This window comes from Carassius auratus, unplaced genomic scaffold (assembly GCF_003368295.1).
Source record: "Carassius auratus strain Wakin unplaced genomic scaffold, ASM336829v1 scaf_tig00215416, whole genome shotgun sequence".
NCBI classification, from domain to species: domain Eukaryota; kingdom Metazoa; phylum Chordata; class Actinopteri; order Cypriniformes; family Cyprinidae; genus Carassius; species Carassius auratus.
The window spans coordinates 1,122,551-1,142,981 of record NW_020528079.1 but is presented as its reverse complement, the minus strand read 5'-3'; the positions used below and the strand labels follow the sequence as shown (position 1 = coordinate 1,142,981).

At 37.4% G+C, this 20,431-nt stretch overlaps 2 protein-coding genes across 2 annotated transcripts in view; one reads left to right on the top strand and one right to left on the bottom strand.

Annotated features, from left to right (window-relative positions):
- Positions 1 to 37: 37 nt before the first annotated feature.
- On the bottom strand, positions 38 to 4,256 carry LOC113094760 (amphoterin-induced protein 3-like). The gene has a single exon (XM_026260416.1). The coding sequence runs from the start codon at positions 3,416 to 3,418 to the stop codon at positions 1,982 to 1,984; it is 1,437 nt and encodes a 478-aa protein (XP_026116201.1). The 5' UTR covers positions 3,419 to 4,256; the 3' UTR covers positions 38 to 1,981.
- A 6,401-nt stretch (positions 4,257 to 10,657) lies between these two features.
- The window catches only part of LOC113094738 (kelch domain-containing protein 8B-like), an 88,538-nt gene continuing 78,764 nt past the window's right edge, over positions 10,658 to 20,431 (top strand). Inside the window, exon 1 of the mRNA XM_026260380.1 lies at positions 10,658 to 10,941. The gene's annotated coding sequence lies outside the window, so the exon portion shown is untranslated. The remainder of the gene's footprint in view (positions 10,942 to 20,431) is intronic.

Genomic DNA, 20,431 nt, shown 5'->3' with positions numbered 1-20,431 from the left:
TATATTATACATCTTAATTAAAAGAATGACTCTGAATTTGCCCTTTGTACATACGGTTAGCTGAAGTTTTGTAGAAAATACCTCAGGGCATTTCACAAATGTTACTATATACCAGATAAACAGCTATGTCTCGGAAAACAATGCGTAAGATTTTGTTCAAAACACCTTTTATGCTTTTTCTACATTTCAACCAGGATAAATGTCAGATGTGATCGGGATGCCAACTGTCTGTGGTGGTTTGGTTTCGACATGGTAGTGAATGTGTGTAAATTGTCGGGCGTCTTCCACTCTGTCTGTTAGTGGTTTAAACAACTCTTTTTGCATGGTTTGGAAATCTGTATTTTGTCCAGTTATTCTTTATTTGGCTCACCAGTTTACATTCTGCAAGCACTTGTTTTCTTTGTATATCACCAACTGAGTTCAGTATAGGTTAGAAAGAAAGATAAATCCAAAACGCTCCAGCATCATCAGGGGAAAAAAGAAAGCTTAGAGGATTAAGGAAAGGCTGAAAAATTGCTGGAGTACCTAGTTTAGCCCCAAAGTGTAATCTGCTAAATCTGACCTCCGGGGTTCTCATCTCTCATTTGATATAGTCATCTCTCCAAACAAACCCAGTACAAAGGCAAGGCTGTAATGAGACAGTCATGGTTATATAACTGCAAAACTGTAGTGAAGTGAATGTTTCAAATGCTGTTTTTCTGGGAGACTTGATGTTTGCCACATCAAATGTGATGAGTTAGTTGACAGAATCAGTCTGATTAATTGGACAGTTTCGTAAGTGCTGTTTTGTTGTTAAAGGATGGACAAGTTAAAAATGAAAAGATCTAATGTGCATGATCACATAGGTGAGATTTTTTTTTTTTTGTAAGTATTTATTATACACCTGATAACATTGCATGATTTGACAGGGCGGCACAACAGATGAACAGCCAGGGGACACATGTCGACGTATTACGAATGTGAAAGTGGGTTGCCACAGATAAATCTGATCACATCTGGATATGGGCTGCGTGGATTAACTCTGTACCTTTGCTGTGGTGTTCTTTCATTTTCATATTTTGCTTTTAGTTTGCATACAGTGTATGGTGTGGAGGGAAAATTCTGGAAGGGCTGTTAATCCTCTCCCAAAGCATGTCCCTGTAATGAAAGAGCAATTTGCTTAATGCAAAGTGCAGAGAGGACAAATAATATCAGACATAAACAGACATCACTACATTGCCTTTGCTTTTTCTTCGTCACTTATCATGTCTCTTCTTGGAGTTGTGGAGTTATTTGCTTGGTGTGGGCTATAGAAAACATTTATTTTTGCATACTGAAATGGTTCACCACAAAAATGTAACCATCATATTTTCTTGACATAAAGGAATAGCTTTATCTAATGGCAATGACGCAACTGAAGAGATTAAACCTCAGTCTTCAATGGATCCAGAAGGCCTTCTGTTGTCCTCTCTTTAAGTCATTTTCTGCTTATTGTATCAAATTAACAGCACTTAGATGTTTTTGACTGCCTTCTAATGGAGTTTCTTTTTTTAAACTGACAAGAAGAGCTTGTGGTTGGTCACCCATCTTAAAGATCATCTGTGTGTCGGAGGCACCACTGATTTAACTGTTTTCTGCACAAATAAAACACTGCATTAGAGCCACCTTAAATAGAGCCACCTTGCTGTTGTCGTGGCAGTCAGTGTCTCTTGTTAAGATTTACAGAGCAAACTTTTGATTCTTTCAAACCTTCAAATACAATATATATGCTCTTGGGTCTCAAAGATGATAAATTCACTGCACTGGATTTTCAGCGGATCACTAGGAGCACAGTCGCACGCATTCAGCGTTAACAAATGGATCACTTAATACTGTGAGACCGGAGATACTCTAAATCTGAGGATCTAAATAATTTATTAGGGAATTATGAGAGATTCATTTGTGATACTTGTCCTTATGGTTCAAACAGGCAATTTTGCAGGATTTCGACGTCACAGATTTGCTACTCCGAGTCATTTCTTTCTCTAATTATGAAGTTTTCTGTGTCCCATTCAATTGTAGACTGTTCAACGACAAATGGGTGGCCATTTTCCCCCATCAGGAGTGGCTCAAGGAACACTACGTGCCTTTCTGACTGAGACTTGCTCTTGAGTCGATCATTCGAAGGAGCTGCAAAGATAGATGCCAGAGTGCAGCGGTCTTCCCCAGAGGTTGAGATGGCCGGAGAGGAAGGAGGAGGTTTGCAGCAACCACAACGGCATGGGGTTAAATACAGATACATCAGTATGAGGACAAGCGTTACCACACAGCCCAGAAGAGTGGTGTAGCCGATGTTGAACGGCTCCTCCGTGCGCTGGGCCACCACCGTTAAATTCACTTCTCGTGACTCATTGATCATCCTCGTGTTATCCACAGCAGTGCACTGGTAGACCCCCGAATCTATGGACTGGGCCGCTAGAATGTCCAAGCTGCCATCTTGATTGAGACGCAGAGATCCGTTCTGGATCAGCTGAGAGATGTTTTCTTGATGCGGAGTGATCCAGCTGTAAGACAGGTCTTCGCCGTTTAGGGTCCCAGTGCAGTCCAGCCTCACTTGTTCACCCTCGTAAACCATTTTATCAGCCTTCGGGGATATCAGGGATATCATTTTTCCAATCGTACAGTTCTCAAAGAAGTGCGAAGAGCGCAGAAAGTTGATTGAGATCTGAGGCTCACCGTACATCAGACACTTGTAGACATCCTTGTAGTCTTCCACGCTTGGATATCCCTTCAGCTCCCAGTGCCAAAACATGCGGTACATAGAGCAATCGCACTCCAGACTGTTGTTGTGCAGGAACAGGCCTCTTTGCACTGCAGCGGGCAACACTACAATGTCATCTATAGGCAAACGAAACAGGCGGTTTGAGGAGAGGTCCAGTGTAACCAGGTCGGGGTGGCTGTGCTTCCCAATCGAGAAGAACGGGAAATCTGTGATCTGGTTGAGGCTGAAGTAAACCTTCCTCAGGCTGCCGAGTCCCATTAGGGTGTTGCTCTCCACGCGGGTTAGACGATTGTTGTACAGCAACAGCACCTCCAAGGCTGGCAGGTCCTGGAAGTGATACTTCCCCACCACTTGCAATTTGTTGGAAGAGAGGTCCAGGTATCGAAGTCTGCTGATGTTATGGAATGCCCCCGGGCTGAGCAAGGAGATGCGGTTGTGGGACATGTGCAAAGTTTGCAGCCTTGGGAGCCCGTAGAAGCTGCCTGCTGCCAGCCATGTTAGTCTGTTATGACTGAGGTCCAGGACAGAAGTCGTGAATGGAAGCGGGTTAGGGAATCTATCCAGACCTGAGGAACCACAGTTCAATACGTCAGAGACGCACAGGCAGCCCTGAGGACAAATAGCCCCCGAGAGCCGAACCAAGAGTGAGATCAAAACCACGCAAGATGTAAAAGTCATTCTTTTTGTTGCACATAAAAAGGATTACACTAGAAACAGCGCCGGCACAGTTGATACAGGAAGCCCTCTGCTCTGAAATCCTACAAAGGTCGTTTTACATCTGTCATGTCTTCCAATAGTTCACAGATGGCTATCTAATTTTCTCTGTACCATGCAGATGGGCAGTATCTGGGGCAGGGAACGGACTAAGAATAAAACCGTATGCAATTACAACATGTTTTTAAAATGAATGTATTACATTGATTAACCTACTCTTTTAGCACAACATACACAGGAAAGCCAAAAAAAAAAGTCTCTCAGAACCTTCTTAGATCCGGTTCTTCTGTTCTCACTTTGCTGTCAATCCATAGTTAGAAGTTGTTCAAACAATTTATCCTTGTCTGAAAAGTCCAAAGCATTTTCCAGTGAGTGTAATGTATCCCTAAAGTGAGACTCGCACCTTTCCCGGTTCTCCTGCGGCTGTGAGCTCTTGTTGTTTGCAGAGTGTCCTTTCACTGAGTGATGAGCCCACAGCGCACAGCACTAATCTCTTCCCATCCTTGCCTCTGCTTCCTACTCATAGCACCGCCTCACGTCTCTTCCTCTCACGCTGTGATTATTCCCGATGTGACTCTCTCTTTCTATCTTTCCCTCTCTTTGGTTCCTTTAATCCCCTCTGGATTTGTCTTTTTCCATTTCAGTTTTTTTCTCCATTAAGCACATCTCATAACAGGATTTAGGATGCTGTTTGTATCGTCTTACATTTCATGAAAATCATCAAAACATTTGGACTTAGATAAGAGAGAGAATTTGTTTGTATAGCATGCGGTACCAGTCAGCTTAGAGACCGCAGCTTTGACTCCCCCTCATCTCTGCTGCCAGGCGTAGCTCCCTATGAAATCCATTTTTGTTTTTTCCTAAATTCCTTTTTTTTTTTTACAAATTATGTTTTTTCCTTTAAAAATTTTGTTTTTTACTCTTAAAATTTTCTCTTTTTAATAGTTAGTTCAATAGTTTCTATTAATCAAAAAGCATGTCTAATTAATTAAAATCATGAAACATATACATTTTCACATCAATTTATTACAATTTTAACAAAAATTACATGTTTAGGTCCCTATTAAATTTTTTATTTTTTTTCACCATATTTTTTGATTGTTACCAAATTCTGTGTGTTAGCATGTCTAATTATTTGAATGCATAAAAAAATGTAATTTATTATTATTATTTTTTTCTTAAAGTAGCCTTTTTTTAACAGAAATTCTGTGTTGTGTATTTACATTTTTATGGTTATCAAATGTAAGCATAAAACATTTATTTAATTTATCTTTTAATTATTTAAATTTAGGCAAACTTCTGGCAAACAAAGGGGACATGTGTGATTATTCCTAAATAAATAATTTTGTTTAATTTTAATAGTAGTAGTAGGCTATGTACATTCTACTGAACAGGCACAATGTCTTCAAACTTTTGACTTTTATTTTTATGGGTTGCCGTGAATAGCCTACCTTTACAGTTCTGTGTATGTGATGTGAGGCCAGTTTTACTCAAATCAAACGGTAAAATGCTCAATGAGTGACTCTCAGAGCAGGTCTGGAAATGTTGTGTTTATGTTCTCATTAAGTGAGATGCTGAAATCACTGCGAGCGTCATGTGCGCTTCAGTATGTGTGTAGTAAACGAAACCACGCGTCTGTTGTGCCATTCATTAACAGCAACACACATATCATACAGGATTCATATTTAAATCGTCTTTTGCGGTTTAATATTTACAGATACTAATCCATATCGCAATATGATTTAAGTGTAATGACCTACTTTTGATGAATTCATTCAAAATTTGACAAATTCCGTGACATTCCGCGAATTCCGTTTTTATGACTGGATTCCGCGTTATCCTATAAATGGCACTATAGGGGATGTTTTGCAGCTGTTGATTGTCATGGTCATGGTGGTCCTGAAGGAGCTGATTGCTGTCACACTGAATTGGTTTTGGTTTGTTTGTGCTTTTCCAGGTGCCTTTGTCACAGTGTATCACCCACACTAGTACATCTGAACAGTAGCAGACCCATTGATATTTCATCTAAATGATTTGAAATATGTATCATTACACACAAGTTCCAGTATAATTTTATCAGCTGAACATCTATCTATCTATCTATCTATCTGTCTTATGGATCACTTAGCTGGAGGCAAACCTTCTGATTGCCCTATTTTATAAATGATTACCTAATGACATCCATCTCCAGTCAATTTGTCCAAGCTTTTCAGTAGAACTAGATGGGTACAAAATGAGGCCCATGCAAGCATAATGTTTTAGAATATAATGGATCTTGGAGTGAAGGCAAGATAATCAGTCACAGCATGTGACAAATCTAAAAGTGTGAAATGGAATTAAGATGTTTGTTTTTATAGAGTGTCATTCTGTTAGGGTGGCATCTCTTCAGAAACACTGACACATGGCAGAGATAGCTGGCAGCAGTCACACTGACAAAAACACAGAGTACTCCCACACACAAGACCAACCCACTGATATGTCTTACAGTATTCCAGTAAATGACTGGAAACAGCTTAGCACAGTAGATCTACTCCACTCCCTCAGGATGTGGGCTCATGAAATGTTGAATGTGTGTCATTCACTGAAAGTGAGAAGTTCTGAAAAAAAGTGAGACTCTGTTGCAGCTTTACCTTTTCTGTGACGACAAATCATTTAATACACTGTGATTTATACTCAAATTGATGCTTCACCGACCTTTCGAGTCCAAGCATTTCTTTGTGGAAAAACGTTTGCCAGTTTTTTATCTTTGATTTTGATCTCCATCACATAAGCGGAAGCGTTTTTTTGTTTTAAAAAAAAAATAACATTTCTTTAAACGCGCGCTTTAGCAGGACATAAGCTGAAGTTTTTTTTTTTTATGTTTTGGCGTCTTTTTTTAAAACAGTGTTTTACTGTGGTATTTTTCAATACTATATTGTTTCAACAACATTAAATAAATGTTCATAATTGTATATTTATATTATTTCATATATTAGAGTTGCATAGATGTTGCAATCAAATAGGTTATTCATATAAATAACCAGTAGATGGAAGCACTTGCATATGTGATAACTTATGTGATACTGAATATCAGCCCAGTGTGTTTGTGTTGAATGGGATACTGACTAGTAAACTAGCTTTGAGTAAAAAGTCAATTTACAGAAATCCTTTGCTTTTCTGGTATGTATATTGTTTTTTATACACATTACTCAAAATCCAATTTAATTGTAATGTTTTTGTACATTTTATATTATTATTTTTTTTAAAACAAAAACACATTGGAATGAACATATTGTATTCTAAGAAATATCTACTAGAGTATACCGGTGCATCTCAATAAATTAGAATGTTGTGGAAAAGATCATTTATTTCAGTAATTCAACTTAAATTGTGAAACTCGTGTTTTAAATTCAAGGCAGTAGTTTAAGTCTTTGGATATATGAAGATACTTGGTGGGGGCTCCTTTTGCTTTAATTACTACCTCAATTCGGGTGGGCATGGAGGAGAACAGTTTGTGGCACTGCAGAGGTGGTATGGAAGCCCAGGTTTTTCTCATTTTCCTCTTGATAATAGCCCATAGATTCAGGTCTGGTGAGTTTGCTGGCCAGTCAAGCACACCAGCACCATGGTCATTTAACCAACTTTTGGTGCTTTTGGCAGTGTGGGCAGGTGCCAAATCCTGCAGGAAAATGAAATCAGCATCTTCAAAGAGCTGGTCAGCAGAAGGAAGCTTCAAGTGCTCCAAAATTTCTTGGTAAATGGGTGCAGTGACTTTGGTTTTCAAAAAACGCAATGGACCAACACCAGCAGATGACATTGCACCCCAAATCATCACAGACTGTGGAAGCTTAACCCTGGACTTCAAGCAACATGGGCTATGAACTTCTCCACCCTTCCTCCAGACTCTAGGACCTTGCTTTCCAAATGAAATACAAAACTTGCTCTCATCTGAAAAGAGGACTTTGGACCACTGGGCAACAGTACAGTTCTAATTCTCCTTAGCCCAGGTAAGACACCTCTGACATTGTCTGTGTTTCAGCAAATTTCTTGGCATGTCTGTGTGTGGTGGCTCTTGATACCTTGATCCCAGCCTCAGTCCATTCCTTGTGAAGTTCACTCAAACTCTTAAACCGATTTTGCTTGACAATCTTCATAAGGCTGCGGTTCTCTCGGTTGGTTGTGCATCTTTCTCTTACACACTTTTTCCTTCCACTCAACTTTCTGTTAACATGCTTGGATACAGCACTCTTTGAACAGCCAGCTTGTTTGGCAATGAATTTTTGTGGCTTACCCTCCTTGTGAAGGGTGTCAATGATTGTCTTATGGACAACTGCCAGATCAGCAGTCTTCCCCATGATTGTGTAGCCTAGTGAACTAAACTGAGAGACCATTTTGAAGGCTCAGGAAACATTTGCAGGTGTTTTTAGTTGGTTAGCTGATTGGCATGTCACCATATTCTAATTTGTTGAGATTGTGAATTGGTGGGTTTTTTTGTTAAATGTGAGCCAAAATCATCACAATTAAAAGAACCAAAAGACTTTGAGGGTTACTCCACACCAAAATGAAAATGTTGTCATTATCACTTACCCCCATGTCGTTCCAAACCCGCAAAAGCTCCATTCTTTTCTGAACTTCTGAACACAATTTAAGATATTTTGGATGAAAACATTGAGGCTCGAGACTGTCCCATAGACTGCCAGGTAAATAACACTGTCAATTTCTTTGTCAACGGCCTCTTCTGTGTCAGTCCATATCACCATGCTACATATTCTTCTTTGTCATCCGCGCCACAAGAATGCGCTGTTTCTACGTGTATTCATATTTTATTTTAAATAAAACAGAACATCCTTGTGTTTTGTTTTCTTCGCTTACAAAAAGTGTTTGCTTCATATAACCCAGATTGCACATCTGATGGCAGATGGAGTATTCTGACGACGACTTTTCATAACTTTTATGGACCTTGACACTGTTATTTACTTGGCAGTCTATGGGACAGTCTCAAGCCTCCAGGTTTTCATCCAAAATATCTTAAGTTGTGTTCTGAAGACGAGCAGCGCTTTTACAGGTTTGGAACGACATGGGGGTAAGTGATTAATGACAAAAATTTTCATTTTAGGGTTAAGTATCTCTTTAAACTACTTCAGTCTGTGTGCATTGAATTTATTTAATACACAAGTTTCACAATTTGATTTGACTTATTGAAATAAATTTACTTTTCCACAACATTCTAATTTATTGGGATGCACCTTGTATACTCCAGTAGCTATTTCTAAGGTGGCATCTCAGATTACAGTTTTTTATTGATTACATAATTCACACAATAGCAGTAAATTACTTTTTTATTGATTACATGATTGCATATTATTCACACCATAGCAAAAAAAAAAAAAAAATCATATTTTATTGATTCACCCCAATTCTTTTTTTTTTCTAATATATACCGCATACTACATTCAGAAAGTCTTCCAGTTCACACAAAGACAGTCACTTGTCAGGTGGCTGTAATTACATAGACAATTGAGAAGCAACCCAGTATTTGATCCCTGGATTTACAAAAAGCATTTCAATTTTAAGATGTGCTTACTCAACATTTCACCTTTGCATTAACTACTGATGAACACATTGTTTTTTATTTGAATTAGCAGTTTTTAACCATGTTTTACTATACCTTAATTGGATTGGTTTTTGTATTTCAAACACGTTATGAAATGTTAGCTTTTTAGACTCTATTTTTTGGTCTTAAAGATGTTTGTGTTGGCTTGTCAGTGCAGTTGTTAAGGAGTTTGATTCAAGCATGAATTTCCTCCTGCTGACCTTCTTCAGCAGTGAACTCTTACAGAGACTGCAGAGGGGATCGATTGGATACGAAGGAGATCAATTGATCGAGTTGACCAAGGATGCATTGAGGAGAGTCATAATTAGTTACACTGAATAGGCTGAGTGTGTGTGTGTGTGTGGTGTGTTCATGTGGATATTGTTAGTGTGCAAGACTCAGCTGTTCTTCAGAGTGACTGGAGGTTTATTTATCATGTTCAATATATTGTAACAATAAGATCTGTCATTGCTTGTGCAAACAATTAGCAGGGCAAAAGAGACTATTCACTCTCTTCTTTTGAAATGTCTTTAACACAAGAATTGAATTACAATTGACTTTAGCAGTCCTTTTCTTAAAAGTGAATGGATCAAATTTTGTCAGCCTGTTTATTTGTCTGTTTCACAAATACAAACTTTAATTTTAACTCATTACCCCAATGTGTGTTTTGCTCATTAATTGTATTTGTGGCAGTCAGAGATTTCTCATCACAGGCTATAAATGAGATGCTGTTGCATAATTAGCCCACATTTAAAGCGTAGTACAACTTGCTTTTAGGCTATAGCACAGTTAGGAGTGTTTTTGCCTAATGACTCCAAAATAATGTGAAGGTTTACATTATCGCCCCATTTCCAAGGATACAGACCCATGACTGATTCTTCTGCTTTGCTCTTTAAGTCAAACTTCACTTGTGGTTCCATACACGGATGATTATTTTTTAGAAATATGTCTGCATATAAAATGTGTCTGCATATATACTGTTATCTACCCTCTACTAGGAAATTTACATAGTGAAGGCAGAAAAATACACACACACACACATATATATATATATTGAGAGAGAGAGAGAGAGAGAGAGAGAGAGACCATGAATAGAACCTGTTTTGTTTATTTATATTATTTTTGCTTGGTCATACTGAAAAAAATAACCTATGAAATTTCAAAAATCAACCCAATTTATCCTTAGAAATATCCAGTGGAGTAGGAAGGGGGCAGTAGTCGATGCACTTGAATCATTAGTGAGGCTGTCACTCACAGCACCCCATAACCAGTGTCATTTGTTATAATACTTGGAGCATGCAAGGCCAAGGAGGGTTCGAGGGAGGATCCCAACAAGGTTACCAATCATTCATTTCGAAGAATTATCTTCGAAAATGTCTAGATCACGCATTCTAGAGGCAACACGTGTTTCTTGTTATGCTTCATGAGAACAGAAAGATTGACTCAAAAACTTTTTTTAAGTTCCACTGAATCAAGAAATCAAATATTAATGAAGATATTTTAGTTAACAAGTCGTTTTCTGTCATTGCATATAATAGTACAAGATTATTAAAAAGGCTAATTTATTTAGCAAAACCAAGCCTGAAAATAGGCTACTTTGAAGCTACGTCATAACGCCAACTTGTTTGTTGTGATCCCAAGCGTTCACTGTAGTTTTCGGTCAAAGTTACTAGGAGGTAGCCTACGGAGAGTATCCAGCATCCAGACAGCGAGTGTAAGCATTCAGGGGAGGGCGAAGTAAGTGATGCTGAGCCAATGGAGATACTCGTGCGAGAAGCATCTGCCCGAAACGCGAACTAACCGCTGGCAGAACGCAACCGTCTCCGCGTCGAGATTCTCATCCGACTGAAGTTTGAAGAAGCTCGCTCTAATTCACTGACTGACTGGATTCGCTCGAGCTAAACAAAACAGAAAGGTAATGATACGCACGAGACGGTTATTATTGAAAGTTTGTCGTGTTATTTTGCATATGCTCGAGACGCATGGTTAGCCTATGTGCTGACTGCAATTTGTGCATGTTTCTGATATGAGATCATAATATGCATTTTGTTATTAAGAAAACACGTTTGAACGATATTAAATTAATTTATTTTACAATTTATATATAATATTTTGGCTTCGTTTGAAAAGCGTATCAAACAGTCGTGGTTTGGGAAAGCTGATCTTGGAGGCGTTGGTATCTTGATTTAATCTCGAGTTGTTTTCGGTGATGTAGAATGTATTATTATATTATAATTCAGCTCCTTGCAGTCTGTCTTCGGTGTGTTTTCACGGCTGTTTGGAGATGCTGTTCCGCATTAGATCAGCACTGCACAACCCCCAGCTGTTATGATGCTGAACATTCTCTCAAGGGTTTGTTAAGAGAATTGTCGTTTCTATTATGGAGAATGGTTGTTTAGTGAGAGGCAACTAACTTTATTATTCGCTTGATTAAACAATTCTAATAACATGTGCTTTTAGTACACTGTACAACGATAATTTCGCTTAATTTGATCACCTGTTGAATGGCTGTTCTCTTTCATCTCAGACTGCATTGTAAATTTGGGATTGTTTCAGCTAAACCATTTGACAAGCTCACAGCAATGAAGCCCGTGGTTGTGCCCTTCATCTTTTTATGATCAGTTTTTGTAGTCTTCAGATGTAAATTCCACTGCCTTCATCTGAACCAAGTTCTCCAAGAAATGTCTCAGTGTTTTAGTCCGTACAATTCTCCAGAATATCTTCTTTTGTTTTAAACAGCAGAAAGAAAGTCATGCAGGTTTGGAACGACATGAGGGTGAGCTACTGTAGACATTGACTGTAATGAAATTGTTGGGTGAACTATCCCTGAATGTAAATCATCAGTGAGGGAAAAAATACAACAGGAGCCAACAATATTAGCAGTCATGTCTAAAGTGTTAGATTTAGTGACGGTTTTATTGGGTGGGACTTTATTTCATCCTTTTAAATTTGCCTGGATGGTGGGTATTTCATACCTGAATGGATGCAAAAAATGGTTGCTAAATAGCTATTTGGCTATTGGTTAATGCAAAGCACAGCCTACATTTTGATTAATATTAACAAGAACAAACCAATTTTGTCTTTGGAATAACAAACTGTATGTAAATACTTTTTCATTTTGTCACACACACACACACGTTTACTTAACTATCTAAATGTGGACATTACATAGACTTCTGTTGTATTTATATACATATATTTATACACTATTTAAAATTTAGCCAATTTTGTCTGCTTTTGCTCACTTTTGAGTACAAACGAGTCCCCGAAATATTAGTAAGTAGGTACACACACACACACACACACACACGCACACATATATGGTATGTAATATATATGCTGGAATGATGAGCAGACCATGGATGAGTTAGAATAAGTGAAAGCTTGACTTAGAGATGTTTGCATAGACTTGCCTCTACAGTAAACTAATGCTTTAAGCAAGTTTGTCACATCAGCCAGAACCTGCCACTAATCAGAGGAACTTTGAATTGTTCCAACCACTAAAAGTGAGAAATCAGAATGAAATAACCCAAACAGTGAAATGTTAAGATGCTATAGTTTTTTCAATACACTAGTGAGTTCCAATGTCAAACTTTAAAGTTTGACCTCTTAGAGTTTGATTGTTAAGGTGATGCTTTAAATGCATTGCTGCATCACACTATACCCTTCTGCTTAATGATTTCGTCTTGTGCTTATCCCCGGAGGTGTTAATTACTGCCTTGCGTGCAGACGTGATAACCTTCGTCTGCTTGGTGATCATTTGCATAATCATTAGAAAAATTAACGTGCACTTTTTCCCATTTACACCACAGGCTGATATGCAAGCTGCTGCTTTGTCTTCTGGTAATTAATGAGCAGTGTAATGAGTTGTGTGTGCTCCCAATAAACACCGCCTTTTATGGCTCTCTGTAGTTTCTGGATTTAAGGGACTTGCCTCTTCGCCCCCTATTCAATGCGACCTGACACCAATTCTGCTAAATAACACAAAGTCCCCAGAAACGGAGAACTGGTAAGCCCTTTAACCCAGGAACCATGAAGAGACATGCTCAAGGGCTGATTCACAGAAGCAGAGAGTCATATCTAGAAACTGCAGCCTGTGCAACAATCGTTTTAAGAAAAGAATGAGGGAAAACTTGAAAGCACCCTCAGTTCACATTTTTATTGTTACACAGATTGCAATCCAAGTCAAAAGCCCCATATTTGTTTTAATCAAAGTGCAAACGTAAAAAGAGACGATGATTGTGCATGGATTTCTAATTATATTCACCTTGGCCTTTCCTTATATTTGCTCATGAAGGTTAGTCTCAAATCTCCTCCGAGGGAAGATGTGAAGATGGCTAATAATGGCTTGTAGTAATTCTCTTCCAATTTGATGGTTAAGAAAGGGCCCAACTTCCTGTGAAGTGCTCTTTCACCACAGAGAAATGTTACATTCACAGGAGATGGATGGCCTCTCTGTACACTCTCTTAGCCAGCAGTCCCTGGGTCGCCTTCACAGTCCCTACACCCTACTGAGTTTACAACATTAATTATAGACTTGTTAATAGCTATCCAGAGAACATGCTCACATTAATATGCTTTGAATTTCACACCACCCACTCGTACACCAACACACCTATGCATACACAGACTGTTTGGTGAAAGGTTGGTTAGCTGGCAACAGTGACTTTCATATGAATGCAGAGAGAAGAAAGGGCCACAGTATTCATATACTCTAAAATAGCATTCTTATGCTTGAAATATATCAGTTTATAACCTAATAGTGTGTTTGAGACAAACATTTTATTGTTGGCAACTATATATTTTAGAGTTGATTTACCAGTTTAATCTATGTGTTTGCACAATGCTGACTTGTTTTCCGCTAAACTTGTGTATGTCATGTGAATTCCTTTAAATTGTGTACTTGAGACTAGTAATTTCTATTTTTCTGACTCCATTTAAAGGGCACAAAAGCTCATAATTTCTCTCACAATACATTATCAAGTATGTCGTGTATCACTTATTTTTTTCTGATTGCATTTTTTCCAGAGTGATTCACATTTTTGAGTTCAGTTCTGTGAATTTAAGTGAATGATTCAGGTTGATTCATTTGAACGGCTCACTCGAGTCGTTTGGAGAGATTTTCACTTCATGAAACAGTAACGTGGTTCTTAGAACACAGAGGGCAACAAGAATGCTGGTCGAAATGGATATTTACAACTACAAACAACTGACACAACAATCTGTACTGCAGGTAAAACATATTCTTAGTAAAAGAGTGTCAAAACACTAGCAATAATAGTTAATACCATTTCAAAGTACCATATTATTACCGTTTCTTACCTCTGCATACTATGCAGTCTTTATACAAGTATGAAGAATATCTTTGTATTTTCTTAGTATATTTTGAATGCAGTTAATTTTACTGAAAACTTTAAAAAGTGTAACATGACTAATGTTTATTTCTTTGTATGGTTATGCCTGTTCATGAATCAGTCAGCATGCAAATTCCATATCTTCCCAGCATATTGAGTTTTCTGAACCCATGCGACAGGTTTTTGCTTATAAATAGTAATATAAGTCCCTCAGATTCACAAAGAACATGGTGCAATGATGATGTGTGTGTGAGTGAGTAATTCTAGGGCGGAGTGAGGAGATATTATGAGAGCTGTTGTAAAGGAATCTGTCTTCAGTTCTGTGTCTCAAGGGGTCTGATCACTTCACTTTACTACAGATGAGTACTATGATAATCCTTGCCCTCTCATTAAAAATGTTTTTTTCTTTTAACTTTGGGAATTTTTTAAAGAGCTAAATTGCACACACTTCACTTTGGTTCTATCACTAGTTTTTTTTTTTTTTTTTAGGTTTATAAAATGTTTTTGAGTTTCTTATTTTCGCCAAGGCTGCATTTATCTGATGAAAAATACAATATAAACTGTAATATTGGGAAATATTCTTTTAGTTTAAAAGTACAGTTTTCTTTGATAAAGCTAAATCTTCAGCATCTTCACTCCAGTCTTCTGTGTCACATGATCCTTCAGAAATCATTCCTTTATGATTATTTACTGTTTAATAAATGTTTCTTATGAGTATTAGTGTGTTTATGCTTAATATTTTTGTGGAAACATGATTCTTTGTTGAATAGAAGTTATAAAGAAGACCATTTGTTTGAAACAGAAATCTTTTGTAATATTAGAAATATATGTACGATCACTTTAGATCAATTTAATGCTAGCTGAATCCTTGCTGAATAAAAATGTATATATATATATATATATATATATATATATATATATATATATATATATATATATATATATATATATAAAAACTCTTACTCCATACTTTTGAACGGTAGGAATTATTTTATTTCTATTCTATTTTTTAATTATTTTGATTTTTATTTAAATAAAGGCTGCATCTTGTTTGCTACCTCAATTCCCAAATGAATTTTAAAGGCTTTTTCATTTCAATTCAGTTCTGAATGACACACAACCCTGGTATTTATGATGTTCATCTAAACCTGTGAAGAGTTTTTTTTTTATGTGTTACAGCCTCTTGAGAGTTCTTTTAATTAAAGCTACTCCAGCTCAATGTCCAGCTATAGACAATCCAGAGTATTTCAAAAGGGCAGTGTTTAAAAAGACACGTCACCTTGAGCTCTCTGTGGAAAAGCCAGAAAAGTAAGCAGAGGAAGTGAAATGGGCCATTTCATGCAATCCTGGACATTGAGAGACTGGAAAGTGCTTTTCTGCAAGTTTTTAGAAGTTTAACAGAGATGGCTGCACAGACCTGTGACATTTCATTTATGCTCTGTATTTATTCAATCCTTCTGGGTGTGTTTGCATTTCAATATAGACTCAACCCCTTAAAATCTGCTTCACTTCGGATGCTAGTGAGGTGATGAGGTTAAAATATGGTAGAGAGCACACAGGGTCTGTCTTCCTGATGCAACCTGTAGGAACACAGCGTACTCAAGGACACAGAGAAGGGCCGTTCACACTGACAGCGATTTGCAGTGACAATTCTCTCATCATTAATTACTGTCATGTTGTTTCAAACCTTCCAAAAGCTTATTTGAAAAATGTCCTTTTTTCCCTATGCAATGAAAGTCAATGATGGCTAATGCTGTTTTGGACACCACTGACATTCATTGTGTGGACAAACACATCTTCTTTATTGTTATGCAGAATAATGAGAGTCAGACAGGTTTGGAACAGCATGAGGGTGAGTAAATGATTACATAATATTCATTTTTGGATTAACTATCCCTTCAAAACACTACATAAACACACACAAAACTCTATTCAAACAAAGCATCTTTATAAAGTCTGTGATTCACTTTATGATGGGTTATTCTTTTTCCGCCTTGTTTCTTTTATCTCTTAAGAAACAGATTGTGGGGTCAGGGATCAGATAAAGTAGAAGAGAGATCTTTTTCTTCTCTCTTTGTGGTGCATGGACAGTAAGATGAATGTGTGCAGGGCCCCTCAGGGTAGGCATTAGAATAACCTCTTCGGTCTTGTGAGACAGTGTGTTCTCGTTGCATAAATTTCCTGTATAATCATCACTTACTATTGTAGTGATGTGCATAATGGAGTTAAGAGATAATGATAGGTTTTACAGGCTGTAGAGAGAAGTTGTCTTGGAATTTGTGCCCTTCAATGTGAGATTGTCACATAAATAAAACGCTAACTGTTCCACAATACGAAATGTGTTTGAAGACCAGAGTCAGGTTTTGCTTAAATTAGGCCCTCAGTAATAGGGCCAAGCATTTGGAGTGTTTTTTCCATTTCCATATGGAATCCATGTTTAAAAAGAGTTGTAAACCATAAACTGACCTGACTCTGAGGTTAATCCCAATAATACAAACTTTGATTTGAAACCAAAACTAGATCAAATTCAGTAGCCCTTATATCCCAATTCACATAACTTGAATTATGGTATATACTCCTGAGTGCACACGTTTTCTCCAGGTTATGTGCACTAGAAGATCTAACAGCTGGATTCGCCAGTTTGCAAAGTTTGTTGCATTAAATGTCTAGTAGATATTAAGAGACTTGTTAAAAAATGTGTGTTTGCTGAATTAATAAAGTATTATGGCACTTGCCTTTCAATTATTACACAAAACTGTGTACACTGAACTAACAGAGACAGAGATTGCAAACTCCCATGTTTTCAAGCTCAGGTGTTGGATTCTTATATTAATCATCCAATGGTGATGAGAAAAAAATGCCAAATATTGGCTGATATATCAGACTTAACAACAGAAACTATCATTAGCTCTGTACAAAAACAGGTCAATCCAAAATGATGGAAAAACAAGTGTGTTTATACTGGATCCTGTCTTCTGCTTTTGGTAGTAGACTAGCAGAGACATTGAGTGGTGAGGCAGTAAATCGTTTGATTCGTTGATTCACCAAGGGAATCCTAGGATATATTTGCTGCGGTGTTAACACACACACACACACACACGCACACACACACACACACACACAAACACACACTCATACAACGATTCTTTCTTTGTCTGCATCCCCAGGCCATTATATCTAAATGTCTTTGCTTATTTTACATTATACTCTGTTTACCTAGTTCTGTTTCCTCCATTTTAGATACTTTTTCACAGCTGAAAAGCAAAAATGAAAACATTGATATGCTTATCCAGTACATGTAATATAAAAGTACACATGGCAATGTTTTTGGAACAGCTCACGTGCAGTGTAGGCTATACGTCACTGTCCGAATCCGTTCACTTATTTATTTGTTCACTCCTTCCTGATATAGTGAACTCAACTGCCATACACTATATAGGGATTAGTGAATGAGTGAATTCCCTTCCCTTGAGTTGTGATGTTAGACTTTTTTTGTTAAAAAAAAAAAAAAACACTGTTCCTGTGGTGTTGAGCAACTACAATTGATTTTAATCCTATACATTTATATTATAATTTATTTAAAGTTAATAAATTGTAATGAAAAATAAATAAATAGCTAAAGTAAATCGTAAGTGGAAGTGCATCTGTCAATTCTGTCATGAGCATACATCAGCAATTACACATGTTTAGGGGAATAGGGCATTATTAATATACCATGTAAGGTGGTATGTGCTAGAAATGGGTAAACCACTATCAGTGAGTCTGTCTGCCCATGGGGTGTCCCACATTGTCCCTCCTTGGGCTTTATTAGCAGGTGGTCACCCTACATGTACCTAATTTTAGAAAATAATACTAGCAATAATACTCAAAATCACTTATATTGCAGTTATACATACCTCCCGCGTGATCTTTGTGGTTTCATCAATGGTATATGGTAATAATAATAATACTAATATATATATATATATATATATATATATATATATATATATATATATATATATATATATATATATATATATATATATTAAAATAACGTATTGAGAACAAAAATAAACACACATAAACGTTCATAATTATGTATTTATTACTTTAAGTATCTTGACACTTGCTCAAGCAACGTTTTGAGCTCAGATAAGATGGTTGTTGATCATCCTCAGGCGACTGTTAATTTTACATCAGAATACACTACCTGTTATTAACGGAAAAATGTAAATTATCCAGCAAATTATCATCATTTTTGTAAGTTAACAACGATGCCGCCTCAGTAAATTAGTCAAATAGTAAACTGAGTTATTGCCTACATAACATATTTTTATATAAACAATGTAGGAAAAACGTTTAAACAGAAATAATAAAGATGTAAACTTCATCTCTCATTCAAACTCGCTCGCTCCCGCTCTCGCAGTAGTACTGAACTGTCAAGTAATGTTCGTTTGGCTGCCTGGGGGTCGAGGATATAGAGCGACCAGCTTTTTTTTGAGCAAGCATTGATTATGCGTGACACAGTCTCAATTTGCGGGTCGCATGAATTGGGCTTCAAACACTGTGCGCGCACGCGCTACGCGGGACGGGTGGTCACCCTATCCAGCACTGTACCTTAGGAAGGAACCAGTTTAAATATTTGCCCTAGCTATGAGTATACTTGCATCAAATATGTTTGACATGTTGCCACTGGACCTCACATTATAGAAGAAATGCAGTCAGTATGTTTTCATGGCTTTTAGCATGAGTCTCAGTGTTTTGTGTAACTCTGCTGTTTGAACACACCCTGCATGCTGCATTTACTCCAGTGCCCCACCGGCTCAGCTCTCTTTCCCTGAAAAACTATCATGCAGAAGTAATCATTTTGTGCCAAAGGCTAAACGCCTGAGAAATGTGGGGGCTCCTGTGATCGACGACTGTCAATGCTAGCATGAAGGGAGAGACTGAGACAGGAGAGGATGGTGGAGAATGGAAACAAAGGATCAGTATTGTTGTGTGCATTTGCTTGGAATGAACACAAGCAATAGCAGACATGAAAAATCAGACTGTGAAGGGATGATGGGAACAGATAAAGACAATGCGCTCTTTGAGCCTGGCTCAATCGTGAAGTTTGGGATTAAGGCTGATCTGATTCTAAATGTTATCTGGAGCTCAGGCATGGACTTGAACCTATCTTTAAGAGAGAATAATGCCTCTGTGTCTCTTCCAGCACAGACAGTGAAGACAGACATGGAGGCTCTGCTGAAACCAAGAACTGTTTTGTACAGAATACTTGATTCATCCAACAGCATGTTTCTGGAAAACTGTCAGCTGAGTCCAAGGCCAAGTCCATCTTTTTCACTCAGTACTGTATTGATCAGGGATCAGAATGATCCATATTTTCTGCTTAGCATTTATAATTCATTCTATTAATTAAGCATCATAATGAATTACTGTAAAATCGTGTTCTCCACCACATAATAGCACTGTCTTCTGTTTGTCTGTCTGTCATGATGCCACTGTTCTCCACTTGGTTTCCTTTGAGAATGTGGTTTCTGTCATATTGAGGATACAGTTATGGCATGATGCTCCGGAGGTCTTAGCCTTCAGAGTTCACAGGTTTAATTAGGGAAAGAATCTTTTTGTTTTTTCGTTTGTTTGTTTCTGCCTTTTACCGTTCACAAATAGGTGCTCAACAAGGACACACACATTATCCTGGCAGTGTAAAGGAGGACAGGCATAAGAGATATGAAGCTGTTTTTTCCCCTTGCTGACCCTCTTTTGTCTTTGCAGGCTTTTATCTTTTGTACTCACCCACAATAATGCCATTTGTCAAATAGTTAGTGTTTAATTAGTACTCTTAATTAGTATTTCTTTTTAATTGCTTTCCAGTAACAATATGTAAACCTCCTCAAAACAAAACTATTAACATAAATCATAATTTTCTTATGATATTAAGACTTGATTTATCAACACTGAATTTAGTTTATTCCTATCTCCACTGACAACTTGTTTCAAGGATGTTTAGATCTGGGAAACAAAAAGAAATACCCAATAAGAAATGTTTTTTTTTTTTTTTTTGCAGCG